General features: G+C 38.9%; 1 protein-coding gene across 1 annotated transcript in view; it reads left to right on the forward strand.

The window, feature by feature from the left end:
* ahr2 (aryl hydrocarbon receptor 2) overlaps window positions 1-15,636 on the forward strand; it is a 50,930-nt gene extending 35,294 nt beyond the window's left edge. Inside the window, exons 3-11 of the mRNA XM_057325058.1 lie at window positions 2,105-2,199; window positions 3,689-3,778; window positions 6,931-7,036; window positions 7,324-7,463; window positions 7,637-7,839; window positions 8,219-8,328; window positions 8,467-8,608; window positions 8,699-10,520; window positions 12,208-15,636. Coding sequence (XP_057181041.1) covers window positions 2,105-2,199; window positions 3,689-3,778; window positions 6,931-7,036; window positions 7,324-7,463; window positions 7,637-7,839; window positions 8,219-8,328; window positions 8,467-8,608; window positions 8,699-10,520; window positions 12,208-12,315 — 2,816 coding nt within the window. The 3' untranslated portion in view covers window positions 12,316-15,636. The remainder of the gene's footprint in view (window positions 1-2,104; window positions 2,200-3,688; window positions 3,779-6,930; window positions 7,037-7,323; window positions 7,464-7,636; window positions 7,840-8,218; window positions 8,329-8,466; window positions 8,609-8,698; window positions 10,521-12,207) is intronic.
* Window positions 15,637-16,306: the final 670 nt, after the last annotated feature.

Raw genomic sequence — 16,306 nt, forward strand, 5'->3', positions numbered from 1 at the left:
TGTTCTGCTCAAGCTAAACCAACACACACTCGTTTGTGTGTAGTTCTTTCGATGAGTTTGTGTTTTCCTGTGGAGTTTTGTGTATGTTGGTAGACTTAGAGGCTCCTTACCAGCTGCCTTGTTTTGTGTCGGCACCCTCTCTTTCTCTCTTTAGCATCAGAGCTCTAGCGATGACAATGCTAGCGGCGAAGTGGTAATTTAGCCTATATGTTTTGTCTGTTTTTCTCATCAAATATCTTGTTCTCTGTCTCTGCCTTATGATGTCTATACTGTAGTTATTTCTTGTGGTCAGAGTTTGTATTACACCGCCATTTTCTTCTCTGTCAGGATCTGTGGCGATCAACAGAACTTTCTGTCGCCGTCTTTCTCCCTTCCTTTTTCGTTCTTTTTTCGTTCGTCTGCAATTTAAACTGCCAGTATGATGAGCAAGTCCATTTAAAGTGGTTTGGTTTGTCTCTGCGTTTCCCCCCGCTAAGTAATCTCTCAACATCTGCGTCCTGTGGGGAGATATTTTTGGTCCCTAGCAGCAAAACGTTGTTCTCTCCACTCTTTTTTTTTTTCCTCGGAGGGTTGAGATAGACAGCATTTGATAAGGTCTAGAAATAGCACAGCATCTGCGCTGGTCAGAAAGGAAATGGCTTTGCGAGCCGCACCCACTGGCTTATGTTAACTCAACGTTAGCCTGGAGCTAGCCAAAAAAAAACCATCCGAAGTATAACTGAACACATGACTTGATGGAAAACATGAGCGGAGTGATTTATCAGTTAGTTAATTGCTGCTTTAGTATTTAGAATTAGGAAATGCACATTTCCACGTTACTTGAATGGAATAAAGCTGAGCCAAAGCGATGAAGAAGTTGGAACTATTACTGGAAATCGTTTAGCGATGTTTGTCAATGATGTCAGCTGAGCTTCATTTGTACAGTAGTGAGGTAAAGCTAGGCCCTTGTAGACAACTTCGTCATTTGTTTTTCTCATACATAAAACAGACGATGTGGCAAAGCTGGAAAATTGCGGTGTGTGAAGTGAGAGCGTTGATGTGTTTGTGTGTGTGCATGTTTAGACGGTTTTAGTTGGACCGAAAATGTGTGTGGTGTGAAAGTGTTGGAATTTCTTTCTCTCTCTCTCAGGAATGAGAAGACTCTTCCACAAGTCTCCTTTTTTCCAGTCAGGCGAGCGCTGAGTTTTAAGTGAGCTCAGAGTTTACCTCGGTGGGAATGTTTAATTCAAATATCACATCAGAGTTTACCTTAGATTTGAGCTCGGCGTTTACCGAATGGCTGGAATACACTATAAGACTTTTAAAATCTGAACAGATTTTTTTTAATTAGACATCATGCAAAATCTGGGCAAAATCTGAGCAAAAGTCTTGTAGTGTATTTTACCCTTAAGATTTTAGCCTAATGTCGGAGTTCATCTCAGATTTTAGCTTTGTGTCTGTATTTCCCTCATATTTGAGCTCAGCGTCAGAGTTTTCCTCAGATTTTAGCTTAATGTCAGTGTTGACCTTAGATTTTAGCTCCATATCAGAGTTTACCTCAGATGTTTTTGCTCAGTGGCAGTTTACCTCAGATTTGACCTCTGTGTTAGAGTTTACTTAAGATTTTAGCTCTATATCAGAATTTATCTCAAATTTTACCTTGGTGTGAGAGTTTAAGCTCAATTTACCCACAATTTTGCCTGATTTTACTTGAATGGTACGCTGTATTTATGTCCAGTAAAAGAGCTGCATGTATCCAAACAATACTGTTAAGCCCCAATATACTTTTGATATTTGGAAGCCTGAGCTAATGTGAACACATTGTTTCACTGGCTAGCACCTTATAAATTTGACTGTAATGTTCAAACGCATTCTTGCTTGGTACATTTTGACGATAGTAAGTGAAAAGTGTTTGACATCGATTGAAAAAATGTTAAATTGAACCAATGTGGCAAGACACTTTGATCATGTTAGTCATGGTTTCTACCAGAATTTTTTAGAATAAACATTGAAGAAATGGCTCACTGCTTGCCCAAAAGAAAGAAAAATATATTGGTTGTTTATCCTGTGGGTTATTGGACCTGCATATGGACCCATTCTTATTTTCTCTCTTTTTCTTCTACAGCTACAATCAGAGAGACAGCAGGTGGATGGCTTGGCGATCGTTCGGTGACCAGTCTGGACGGTGTCAGTTTCTCAGAAGGGGATCTGCTGTTGCAGGTAACGCACACAATGTACCCCATACAACGCTTAAATCCACCACAATTGACATATTATCCTTGCACTTATATAGAACTACCCACTTGTTTACACACACCACACCTGTCTCAACTTTAATGCCTTCTATAAACACCCTACACCTCATTTTCCACTCAAAGTGGCCCAGTTCTTTGTGTGTCCGTGCATGTGCAAGATAAAAATCGTCTACTGGAAGGCCGTTCTAGTGTTTTCGTCTTTGCCACGCCACGCTGCTGAATAAACAGCTTGAGCAAGTCTAAGCAAGTCTGATGGTTTTAGACGGTCGCCCAGTTTGACTGGCCTTTTGGCTGATTTTAGAGGTGTTCGGTCACTTTGTAGCAGGTCAGGATGAAAGACCAGCTGCCAAAGACCAGCAAATCGTCTTATGGTAGTTTAAATAGCTTTAGGTTACACCGGTGTTTTGGTCTTACCTTATTCCTCGAGAGGGTAATTCCGTGGTCACACTAGACTTTTTGTTCCATTGACTTACATTCATACGCATGCAAATGTTGCAGACAGGAAACACAAGTTTCCATAAAAAGGTGCATACGGTGAATAAGGTTTTATGCATGTCCATAACTGAATAATAAGTTTTATGAAGATTAAAAATTTAGCAAGCGTAGCTAATAAATAATCAAAATCAGCCATAAAAAACATTTCTGCACAGTCAAGTGAAACACGTTTGTAAGTTATTAAGAAGAAAAAACATTTGGTTGACATTTAGTTTATTTTAGCTGTTGTCATGCTTGGTGAAGTGGAATGAAGTTTGAGCAATCCAGATTCTCCAGAGTTGAGCAATGTTATCTTTTACTGTAAACCCATATCACATGTTGCGTTGCACTTACAAATATTGTGAGTTTCATTTTTATTCACGTTGCTCTCTCTCTCTCTCTCTTTATCGCTCTCTCTCTATTGTTTGAGCGCTGTCGGTTCCTGTGCGTGACTAGAGGCGATATTCTCCCCGTCTGTTGTCATGTTCGACACTTTAACAAAAGCCTGGCTAATTACATGGGATGTTTACCGAGAAAAAAGGGAAAAAATGGTCCCTTCAACTCCCACCTCCACTCGTCTCCAGTCTTTAACACTATCTAATCCACCGGGCTTTGCCTAAAACAAACTGAAGCTAACGTTAATTGTGGTTGTTTGTTGTATATACCCAACCACACAACCATTACACAATCTCAGTGTGTGCCCCTAAAGAAATGAATAATACATAAATCCTGTCGTCTTACAGTTTTTTGTGTGTTTTATATAGAATGGTTCGCGTCATTATGACCGCCTTGTTGATATCACATTACCAGCCAAATGTTATTCACTATTTTCAGTGATTTAACTCCCCATCTTTTCATAAAATAATAACTATTGCACATCCAAAGCGACATCCACATTGTTCAATGAGCAAAAATTACATTTTGGATTTTGAGTCACAATTTCTATTAAAATTTTACTAATGTACTTTCTTCATTCTCAGGCTCTTAATGGCTTTGTTATGGTGGTCACAGCAGAAGGTTATGCATTCTACGCCTCTCCAACTATACAGGACTACCTGGGCTTTCATCAGGTGAGTAGTCTACAATTCTATTCATTTGCTGTTCCCCTTTTGTTTAATTACGTTTATTGATAAAGCAATAGGAAATGCAGTGGAATTGAACTCTCTTGCATTTTTAATTTCTAAATATTTTCTCTCTATTCAGCCTTCATTACTGTATTTAACTCTATTCTTCAGATATTCCGTCAAATCAGTGCAAATAACGCAAAAAAAAAACATCTGGGCCTACTGATTTATATAAACAGGGCAGGCAGATGTTATGATTAGGTTATAGATTAAAGATAACACCAGGTGGTCACTTGGCTTTTGTTTATATGTGTGCAATTGTTTTCAATTTTGTTTTCATTACCCGCCCAAAGTTAAAATGCCACCAAGCAATTTTACTGCCTTTCATGTGATTGGCAATTGAATTTCAACATAGTCATCGTTCTGAGAACATTTGTGTCATTCTTCATGTCGATTGAAGTACTCGACATGCTCGTGAATTTCCTCACCCTGAAGGAAGATTATTCGCTTTTTCAAACTTTGAACGCAAAGTAACGTTGTGTGCAGTTATTCAGGTCTCCCGTCATCTGGATAATTTTGTGGGCCCCAATATTGTTGGGACAGTTTCGTAACTAAAGTTTAAAATTAAGTTATGAGAAAGTGCTAGTGCGAGCCAGAGATTCTATTACTTATTTGTGAAGGTGTTTGGTTACTGTTCAACCTTGGCATCGGCGCCAATAAGAAAGCTAAAAAAATGAGATGTAATCTCTCGATTGTTTTCCTAGACAGCAGTGAGACTACATAGAGAACACCTGGAGATCTCGTGCTTCTAATGTTTAACTTAACATCGAAGTTTGCAACTGTCAACATTTTTTTAATAAATTTAATTTTTAGTACTTTAAATTAAATGCTTTTCAGACCAGATTATTTAACCTATTCTATATGCATTTCTTATAATTAGCATGTACATTTTCACTATTGTCTAAATTGAGTATTTTTGTTTTCTGTTTTCGTATTAGTGGAAATAACTGTATTATAGTTAATGCTTAAATGATAAATGAAACATAACTGAGACCTCTAGTAAGTCTCAAAAGCTTTGAAAGAGCAACTACTGAACAATAAAAATGTCGTCTGGGTGATGATTTAGTCTTTTAATAATTAACAAGTTCGCAACACAAGTCTTGCCCTTCGGTTTTCTTTCTCAATGGCTTATTCAAATTTATGTAAGATAATATTTGCAAATGCCTGGCGATAAAGTGCTTTTTTATTTTTCCCCGTCAGCCGCCGATGTGAGATCGTATCTGACGGAAGTTAGGTTTTGTTTATAGAAGAGGTGAAGCTTAGAAAAAGAACATCAAAGCGAGGCAAATTGAATGTTTGGATGCTTCATTAAAAAACCTGAAAAACCTGCTCACATGTGTGTGTAGAAGTGTGCACAAACCGCAGCTAGTACTAAGGAAGTATGTATGTTTGTATATATGTGTTTCTCCAGGGTGGTCTTTGAGTTTTGAATGTAAAGATTGTATGTATGCTATAGATCAAATCCACAATAGTAATATTATATACAATAACAATAACAGCATTTAGACTGTAATGCAAAGTGTAATCAAATACACATTCTCACTCCAAACACAAAAAAGTTCAGTTCTAAGTACATTACATACAATATGTACATAAAGGTGTGTATATTTACAGATTTACTGTGTATTTAGATATGTGGTATGTGAATAAGATCCGTGCTTTGTGTGTTCATACATGAATATAGTGTGGTTGTGTGTCTGTGCGTGCCTGCAAATCTGTTTAATGCATGTTCATTTTAATGCACAAAAAATGTAGGTTTAGTTTCACCTCACACGTGTGACATGAATTGTTGTGCACACTGTTCTTTAGTGCAAATGTGTGTGTATACATACTATATATCTGCACAGTTTTACAGATATGTATGTTTAAATATAGAAGAGAGGTGTATACATATTTTTGAGCAATTCATATATATCTCCTCTTTCTACGCCCATCCCAGTGTGCCCTCATTAACTTTTAAATGTACGTGTGTTTGTGCAAGTAGTCATGATGTTTTCTAAACCCTGTCTGGTTTTGAGTTCTGCTTCTCATCCCACACCCTGACAGCCTCCAGTAATAGTGCACACAGACAGCAAGCGCTCAACAGAAGCTCTGTTTTCATTGGCCTGCTGAGGATCTGGTTCTCTCTGGGGCCATAGAGAGAGAGAGAGAGAGAGAGAGAGAGAGAGGGGGGGGACAGACCAAACTCCACAGAAAATAAAGACAAGATGCAGTTAATATGCCGAACCCCCAGAGGGGGCCATATGCTTTTTTTATACAATATGTACATATCTAAACTTCAAAGGAGAATGTTATTGCTTAGAGGCACTTTTTATAGCCTGGGAGATGTAATGCGGTTTCGCATGTTTTATTTAAACATCAGTGTTGTTTTAGATGTCTCTTAAATTTTGCAGTGAAAGCAAAAGTGGAAACAAATGAGGAAGTCGTTGAGTGTGGATGGTTTATCTCAAATAATTTGGTCCTGGAGTAATCCGCAGGGAAATCTTTTAGGTCATGGTGAAGTCTTAGATTTGTTTATCCAGACTTTGGGATCTCTTTGAAACTCTAATGGAGACTTATGTGAAATATACGAAGGTTTTTTTGTGACATGACAAATCAAGAGATTTTATTTGATCTCCATTTAATCTGCTTTTAGGAGAAGCATTGTAGACGTTAAAGATATTATGTAGTATTTTCTTACTACCCTTAGTGCCCTTAGGGGTAAGTGCTTTAAAACATGCACGCCTAAATTTTCGATTAGGGAATTTGAGTCTTTGGTAATTTGTGGCCAAGAAGATTTCATCTTCAAATAGGAGACAGTTGATCTTAAGACCATAACTGTAGATAAAAGTAGATTTATTTTATGATTAAAAGGTAACTTGTATCATATTTTCTTGCGGTAGGGTTTCGGTTACCATAAGCGTGTTGCTATGATGCCACAAAAATATTAAAACTGCAAGGAAGGTATTTCGGAACTTGGGGAAAAGTTGGAGAATATGTTAAGACATTCAGGGTAGTAGAAAACACTACCAATTGGCAGAGTCGTATAAAATCAAAGGTGCCATTAGGAACTATGAGAAATCTTGAAGTTTTTAATGCTTTCTTTCACTCTCTTACAGTCGGATGTGGTCCACCAAAGTGTATTCGAACTCATTCATACAGACGACCGTGCAATGTTTCGAAGGCAACTACACTTTGCTCTTAACCCAGACGATGGCGCTGATGGTTAGTAGTTACCTTATCCCTTGACTTCCAAGCCGTGCCAATGAGTTCCCAAAGAGGTGTCATAGACTTTCTTGTTGGTGCCAGCCCTGAAAGTTTTGTGCATGAGTAGATCCCTTTTCTTGTCATCACTGAATTATGACTGTATGTACGGGAAACAAGGCAGGATTTGGAGCTGTGTTCAGATTTATTAAATGGAGCATTGTATAAACCTAGTATGAGGGTGAGTCACAGCTGGTTACTTTAACATTGTGTTTCTCTTTTGTTTGGCTCAACCAATCGGTTTCCAGGAATGCAGAACAGCAGTGATATCACCAGAGACATGGTCAACTACAATCCTCAAAATATCCCTCCAGAAAACTCCTCCTTCCTGGAACGAAGCTTCTGCTGCCGATTTCGTTGTTTGCTTGACAACTCATCAGGCTTCCTGGTAAATGTCGATATGTTTGGGAGGAACCTTTTGCTCTACACTCAGTGATGCTTGATTTTTTTTGTTAAAAAATGATGCAGTAAAACAATCTGGAATATAAAAATCTGCTGTAGATTTTTACGTTTAATGTTTGATCCTCGTGACCCCGAAATAACTTTTCCTTTACCCCCAAGGCCCTGAACTTCCAGGGGAGGCTTAAATATCTCCACGGCCAAAACAAGATGGCGGAAGACGGAACCATGACCCACCCTCAGCTGGGTCTTTTTGTCATAGCCACACCCCTTCAGCCACCATCTATAATGGAAATCCGAAGCAAGACTCTTCTGTTCCAAACCAAACACAAGTTGGACTTCACACCTATGGGTATCGACACAAGGTAGCGTTGATTGTTCTTTTCAAACCTTATGGCAACATCAGTGATGGGAGAAACTATTTTTCCAGAAGTTTTATATGTAGTACAAAACAATAACTGAGGTAATTTGAGAAACAGCATATTTTTATTTGGTAGGAAAACGTGCACAAACGACCTAAAAATTCCAGATGCATATTTGAAAGTTCATGTGACTCATTCATTCCTTAATAATCTCATTTACATTTCTATTTTGTGTCTCTTTCAATGAAAATAAACATTTGGTTCTTTCGGAAACAGAAGTGATAGAGACACTGCTTTGATAGCAAATTTTAATTTGCAAATAAAATGAGCAAGTTGGATGGAAATATGCTGTAAATGTGTTCCTACCTCTTTTGTCTTGCAGAGGGAAGGTGGTTCTCGGCTACACTGAAATCGAGCTGTGCATGAGAGGATCTGGTTATCAGTTCATTCACGCCGCCGACATGATGTACTGCGCAGACAACCACATCAGAAGTGAGTTATGTCAGACCTTGACAAAGTATTCAGCTTCAATTCAAAGTCATGTATAACTATGAACTTGCTTCACATAGACTAGCAGTATTTTTCCATAACAGATGTTTTAAAGTTTCTCTTTCTTACACATCCTCACAGTGATAAAGACAGGAGAGAGTGGTTTAACAGTCTTTAGACTGCTCTCAAAGGGAGGCATGTGGATCTGGGTGCAGGCGAATGCCAGGCTTGTGTATAAACAAGGACGGCCTGATTTCATCATTGCTCGACAGAGAGCGTTAACGTATGTTAAACCTAGACCTGTATTCTTGTGATGTTCTTGTTGGTTTAATCCCCTTGTATTTTTAATGACCACAATGTCTATACTTTTTAGCAATGAGGAAGGCGAGGAACACCTCCGTCAAAGGAAGTTGCAGCTACCTTTCAATTGTACCACCGGTGAGGGTGTACTGTACGAGGTCGGCCCCACGTTGGACATCGCAGACATTCAAAATCAGAACAATAGTCAAAAGATGCGCAAACCTGCATCCTTGGACCCCAATTCTCTACTTGGATGCATGCAAAAGCAGGACCACTTGCTAAAGCAGGACAACAATGAGAACAGTGACTCTAATTCCCAGTTTGACCTGGACAAGGCCTTTAGGGATAGCCACGCCTTGCTCACCTTTCCTGGTAACAATTGGCAGCCATCCACCCCAAACATAATGGCCGGGATTAAGGAGGAGAGCGTCGTCAAGGACATGATGGAAACCTTACAGCAGATTATGGGGGACAGTACTCTTTGTGACAGTTTGCAGGAACTCGACGTTGACAGTTCGGAGCTGAAGGAATGGGAGAGCACTCTGCTCAAGATGAGCAGCGACATGGAACTCAGTGAGATCATCACCAACGACATCCTCTCCTATGTCGAGGATGCACTTTTTAAGGAAAATGGTATTCAACTGCCCGGACAGATTAAGGGGCAGGGACAATTTGTTGAAGTTCCAGAGTGCCTTCCGGAGATGGAATTACCGAATGCCTTAGCTGCTAACCAGGGATTCAATGGCCAGCCGGGAATGCTCACCGGATCACCAGGTCTGGGTGGGTTTATTGGAATGAATGTCCAAGAGGCCATGGATACCGGTATCCCGGGAAGAGGGATGGCAAAACTGACCCACATGGGGCCACAAATACCAATTGTACAGCAGACGCTACCTGACAACAGCTTTGTGCAGTCATTCGGACTGGATCAAATGCCCCAAAATACCCCCGTCAACAATCATGTAATGTTTAATTCTTCTCTTGGAGTGCCTTGTAGCCAGCAGCAGACCCAAGACAGGCTTGGTCTGCATGGTGAGGTGCAAGAAAATGGACTCGTACCATGTGGCCAGATTCAGATTGGAAACCAGTCCCTTCCCAACATAATGACTCTCCCTCCTCAAAACTCTCTATTGCAGGGTGCCTCCACCCAGCCAATGGCTTTTACCAATCGTAATTCGCTTCCCCAGCAACAGTCGGTTAATCAGAACCCTCAGTGGGTACCATCTGTGTCCGACAGCAACAATGTCGTAGACAACCGGATTGACACTTGTGCCCGTAATGTTTCACTTGGACAAGATGCCGGGCTGCACTCTGACCCTACCACACACCTACAAGGACAGTTTTCTCTTCATACCCAAAACGCTGCCAATCCGGGACTGCCTGCCTGGTCCCAGTCCCCTTCCCAACAGCTCCCTAAATCACTGTCCGGCAGACATCAAAATCTGACCGGCCTCTACGGACAAATCCAAAGAGACCCGCTCGGACAGTTAATGCCAAAGACAAATGCACAGGGATTTGGCTCTGGCTTTGTGGCCCAGACGACTGCTAATAATGGCTATCCTCAGCAAGGTGGCATGGTAAATAACAGTCCTCATCAGACCCCTAACAGCTGCATGTTCGTAAGTGCCCCGCAACCCGCAGTCAACGGGATTCAGTATGGTTCTACAGATCCAACATCCATGTCGACCTGCCAGAGGGCTAAAAGCCTCGTGACCCAGAGTCCAACTCAAACATCTTGCTACTACCAAAGAGGCCCTAGCGAATCGATTGTGGGCACGTCGATCATCCCGCAAGAGGACACCAACATTAACCCCATGGCCTGCCAGGTCTCGCTGGGGTTGACTCCGGAGAGCATCATTGCTCAGCAGTATCTCTCCTGCAACGGCCAGACACAGGTAAACGCAGCTAATTTAATTAATTATGTATTTATAATTTGAATCTACCATGCTCAAAAATCAAATCACCAGGTGTGTATCAACTCCCTATTTTTAGATGTTTTAATCTTTGAGAGTAATTGAACTGCCCTGATCTTATCCCAGGCTAAATGTGTCAGCATTTATGCAGGGATTTTTTTTGTTATTCCAGCTTCGCCATCAAACACAAGTAGGGTTGCACGGTGTACCGGTGCTACGGTAGCATCGCGATGCTAAAGCTTCAAAATACCCGCGATGCCTCTCTATTTTTGAAACGGTAGTATCGTAGTACCGTAGTTAATGTTGCATATGCGCATTAATATTTATTTGAACACTTACATCTGCCTTTTTGTGGTGTTTATCTCCAAAATGAAAGTGTGTTTTGAATGTCTCGGACGAGTTAATGATTCAAATTGGCGATTTGAACAAGTTGGTTAAATGATTCACTAACTCAGTGGAAAATTGATGCCACCTACTGGCCGTCTTAGTTCTGAATTTAAAGTAAGCCTAATATTTCCCTTTATAAAGACTGCTGTATCAATGAAATTTGTCCAACTTTTGAATAAGTTCCTACGTGAAAAATGATCTAGTGTACTTTAGTATTTATAGTATTTACAAATGACTAAATGTAAATGTATTTGCTACAATTTATCCAATTACTAGTTAATACAACAACATATTCTAGTGCAAAGTATAATACAGTTTACTATAGTAAATACATAATGTTTAATCTAAATCTGAGTTTTTTTGTATAGATTTGAATTATATGGCACAGCACCGTGATACTACTTGGTATCGAGATACTTCAGCTGGTATAGTATCATAAGACATGTTTATGGTACCGTGACAACCCTAAACACAAGGGTTTGTGGGAAGCAAGTACTTCTGTTAGGATCTTACAACTGGCAGATTGTTTTGAAAAGCATTTTGGACAGATGCTAAGGAGGAATTTTTTCGAACACAATGTGCTCAATCATGTTCTTTCAACTCGTGTGTGGAAACTGTATAGGTGCAGTTATAGATAATTACAATGTTTTTCAGACTTTGATATTTTATAAATGGGTCACACTTTAGAATAGGGACCAATTATTAACTATGACTTTTGTCTCAATAAACTCCTAATTACTGTTTATTAGGTGATTTTAGGTTTAAGTATTGGGTAGGATTAAGGTATGTATAATAAAGTAATGCAGAATAAGGCGTTAATAGGTACTTTATACATACTAATATACAACCAATAGGCATGTTAATAAGCAAGTAGTTAATGATGAATTTGTGTACCATAATATAAAGTGTAACCGATAAATGTGTTTAGACCTAAAAAATATCTTTCTTGGAGTTTTACAAAAGATTGCCCCTGTCGCCACCTCTGTTTGAAACATAAAATTGCAGGTTACTTTACTTCAAAAAAGCGCACCCAACAGCTTAACCCAATTCATTATTATAAGATTATTGTTGTAAATCTGTTAAGAGACCATTTTGAACAATTTATGTACTTTACCTTAAAATTTAGGCTACAGATTGCAGCACAAACACACAAGAAATACAAAAACTGCTCATTCCTGCTTTAAATTATTTTCAAGCTTCTCAACTTAGCACACATCATGACATGATTGCCACAGAATAGGAAAAGCATTTCTCTAATGGTTTAAATTTTGTCCCTTCACAGATCGCAAACCACCCGCTGGAAGTGAAAGGACCGTTCCACCTTCCCTCTCTGGCCAACGGAACCACCTACTTTTCCGAAAATAACCAAGGCAATCACTGTGACTATTAGACAGAGCTCTTGCCCGTCGCAGTGACTTGCACATCATCGGTCTGACAAGCAGCACCTGTCTTAAAGTTTGCACGCTTGTTTGTCCCTCAAAAGAGACTCCTCCGCTTCTGATAAAACTCTTGGCTGAAAACCTTTAAGACATTAGAGATCTTTGAGAGCCTTTTAAGCACACTCGACGACCACACTTAGTTTCACACTCACTTTTGAATCTTTCATGACAAATAAACAGTGGCAAAAAGCATTTATCTTTTGTTTGAAGCATGTCCCTCATCCCGTATAGATTTAGCTTCATTTACTTGTTTGTATCGCCACTTCAACATTTAGAGAGAGAGTGAGGTGTGCGAGCAAGTTTGTCCATTCCCATGGATATATGTTTGTGTGTTTGGCGAGAGAGCCTAGAGTTAAATTATGAAGTATGCAGAAGGAAAGGTGGAAACTTTTAATTGTGGCGACGAGATTTAAGGTGCGCACAAGATGCTATTTATTGGGGTGAGTTTCGGCTCAAAAAGGGAACAGCGATCTCGTGAGGGATGCAGCCTAAGCCAGGCCCTTTATTTTTGCTACCAATGCACTTAAGAGGTCCCACCTGTAGACCTTAAACCCTAGTGTTAGCAATGTACAGTCCCTTACTTCTAATAATCCAGTGAGTGTGTTTTCATAGTATAATATTGAAATCAATACTCTATTATTGGACTGTTGGAACAAATTGCTGATTTGTTGACAGAAAAATTGTCCTGGAGCTCTGCCTACTTGGACTTTACGGACGACAGCGATGGACTGTGTAGTGTCCAAAGGTCGTACGGAGTTCCATTTTATGGATGAATCCGTAAAATTTGTTGGATGTGAGAAATAGGCAACACCACCGTATTGGATATCCCCGAGAGAAACGGAGATGTGTCACGCTTTCAACAGAAACTGTGGCTGCTTTTGTTTTTCGTCTTTTTGTAAAAACCTGCAGAATATTTTTTCTTTAATGAGTAAAAACAGAAGCGTAAAGACTTACGGATGCATCTTCTCTTGCCACCCTTCTATGGCTGTTAACCGTATGTTTCTTGTGTATTACAAAAATAACAGAATGTTATGATACAGCTTATCATTTATTGGTTCAGTTTTGTCGTTGAAACATGTTTTTTGTACTTTTTTTATGCATTTATCAAAATTATGAAAAAGCCATTGAGCCATTTTTGTTGACTTTTAAGTTTCTGATATATATATATATATATACGCCCTCGCTTTCTTTAACGCTTTTGCTTTAATGCTTATGAAAGAATTCTAGAAATTCTTGAATCATGTTACGTGCCATGACAATCACACCAGTCAGCTGATCCTGCCTACAGACGAAGACTTGTAACGCAGTTGAGCGGAAAAGGAGAAATGTGGAGTTTGCAAGAGACACAATAGATTTGTGTAGTAAAGCCTCTGAGGAAAGAATAAGATCTGCATCAATAATTGTCGAAAGAAGTTTGAATTAGATTTTCCTAATATTACGACCACAGTGAATCTAGCTGAAATAATTTTACGAACTCTTTACGCATTTTTTTCCGCTCTTGGTTCATGAACCAAATCTAAAGTTTGTAGGCCCCGCTGTGCCTTATTTTAGCATAAAGTCATTTGATAAGATTTTATAGCACTATAAATGTGTCAATGTACCAAATATTGCTACGACACGTTTCTTATGGCGACGAAAATGGTTGTTTTGTAAGAGATTAATCGACTTATTTTTGAAAAGGCTCCAGTTTTGTATTTTCTTGTAGACAAACCCTCTGTCTCACCTTATTTGCTGGTAGAAACCTGTAGTGTTTTGGACTGGATTCTGGAGTTGATTCTGGAGTTTGTACTTTCTTGTGTTGGCGAGGACATAAAGCATGGTGTGATAATAACAGCAAATGTACAGAACCCTCAAAGTCATGCACCCAGGGCTCTTGTCCTTTCATCATCTAAAATAGGAACTGTGTGCTTTAATTTCTTTCTCCCCAATGATATTTCATTTATTCCCTCCATTCTCTGCCTTTAGATGAAATGACTGTGGCTTGCAGAAGGAGGAAAGGATTTGAAATGGCAGCTATAATTGAATCTGAGAAGCAATGTATTTAACAACTGGTTGTTGTTAGCATGGACGGAATCGCTTATGCTAATTGATGCTAGTATGCTAAGTGTTGTACATGGCCTCACAGTTTAGTTTTCAGGATACTTCATTTTTCCTCTTTGCCTTTATTTGTCCATGTGCTTTAAAATCTACGTTCATTTCAGAGATTAGCAACGTTTCCCTTTGGGTTTCTTGTTCGTTGTGAACGCTAAAGGAGATAATGAGGTGTAAATAAGTGCATTCTCGGTTAGATTGACAGATATTTTGTGGCTTCGAGTGGAGGTTAGTTTGAATTGTCAATTGTTGGCTGGTTTGCGGATGGATCCGTCAGTTGGTGGATCCGTTTATTTTTTATGTTGATATATGAGATTACGCACAAATAACAGCGATGGAATTGCGCTGACGGGGTTTTTACGCCTTAATTTTTATTGTACCGCATCATTACCCTGTGCGACACAATGAACCCCCTGCCCCACCCACAATGAAATCTCATTGGTCCACTCCACATATTAAACAATCAAAATGTAAGTTAATGTACATAAACTTGTCATCTCGCAACTGGTTAAGACACGGGTAACGCAGTTTTATGTTTACCCTTTTATTTTTACCCTTTTTACGTTCCTTTTATTTTTAAAAAGCTTCAAAAACGTGGCCTTAATTTTAGTAATTTACGACTAGTCAAGGTGTAGCGATTCAGCAAATGTTGCTTTCGTATCCCGTTTCCTCAAAGTGCCATTACAACGGATTTAAAATACATAAAACACACAATTTCATAGACCTCACTAACAGCATTGAGCGCCCCCGTGCCAAGAATTTGGTAAAAATTTTGTTAGGATGCCCTGCTCTTCACCACTAAACTATACAAGTGAAAAAAAACAGTAGCACTTAGATCGCCTGTTTCCCACATGTTTGTGAGGTCTCTTTAAATGCAGTATCTTTGTTTATTTGTTGTATCGTTTGTTTTTGGATTGTTTTTCACCCAGCATTGTAAATGCTTTCACGTGTATTGTATATCTTATTTTGTACATTGTTCCGCACACCTGTAAAATCTATATACGTAAATGGATGTCCCACAAATACAGGTTATACACACACATCTATATTATATACATATAAATATATAAACTATTGCTTATGTTTGTTTTGTATTTGTATTATCAAAATAATTCATTTTGTTGTTCCTCTCAATATTGATATCTTTATAACATTAAAATTGGGTCAATGACTCAAAGGTTTTCCTGATTATGTTGTTGAAATGTTTAAACACACCACGTTGACATTTTTGCTATGTGAACGTGCACAATTGCCCACAGATCATTTTAAATGCGACAGCTTTAAGTATATCATTTTTCCTATTTTTTACCACATGAGGGTGCTAACGTACATATTTACAATATGTGTCAATAAACTAGTTTGTAATGATGTTCAGGGTAAGGTAAGGACAGTTAGTACATATTGGGTAGGCTACATCAACACTGTGATGTGTTCATTTGCATAAATTTCAGGTAGCATGCTGGCATGGATAATGTGGTAGACTACAATATATAGGGTGCAATACAACAAACTTGAAGAGAAATACAATCTCTTTTGAATCTTTTATTCATTACTGCCCTTTCAAGTTCGTGTGTATAGCAGATGTGTTTTACGAGTTGGTAACTCGCATACACACAAAAGGAGTCTGTTGTAAGCAGCTATTATATAATGATATCATTATAGTCAATGATTGCTGTTCATCATCTTAAACAGCCTTATAAACGCTTCTGACAACTTAAGTGATGAGTCACAACAAAGTTTGAGAAAAGGAAAATCAGGTTTTTAAATGTTTTAATTTCACCTTCTAAATGCTTTCCTTTATATGTCAGGCAAAGTACACAAACGTTGTTGCTTGAACGTTTTTTCTTCATT

This window comes from Triplophysa rosa, linkage group LG25 (assembly GCF_024868665.1).
Source record: "Triplophysa rosa linkage group LG25, Trosa_1v2, whole genome shotgun sequence".
NCBI classification, from domain to species: Eukaryota; Metazoa; Chordata; class Actinopteri; order Cypriniformes; family Nemacheilidae; genus Triplophysa; species Triplophysa rosa.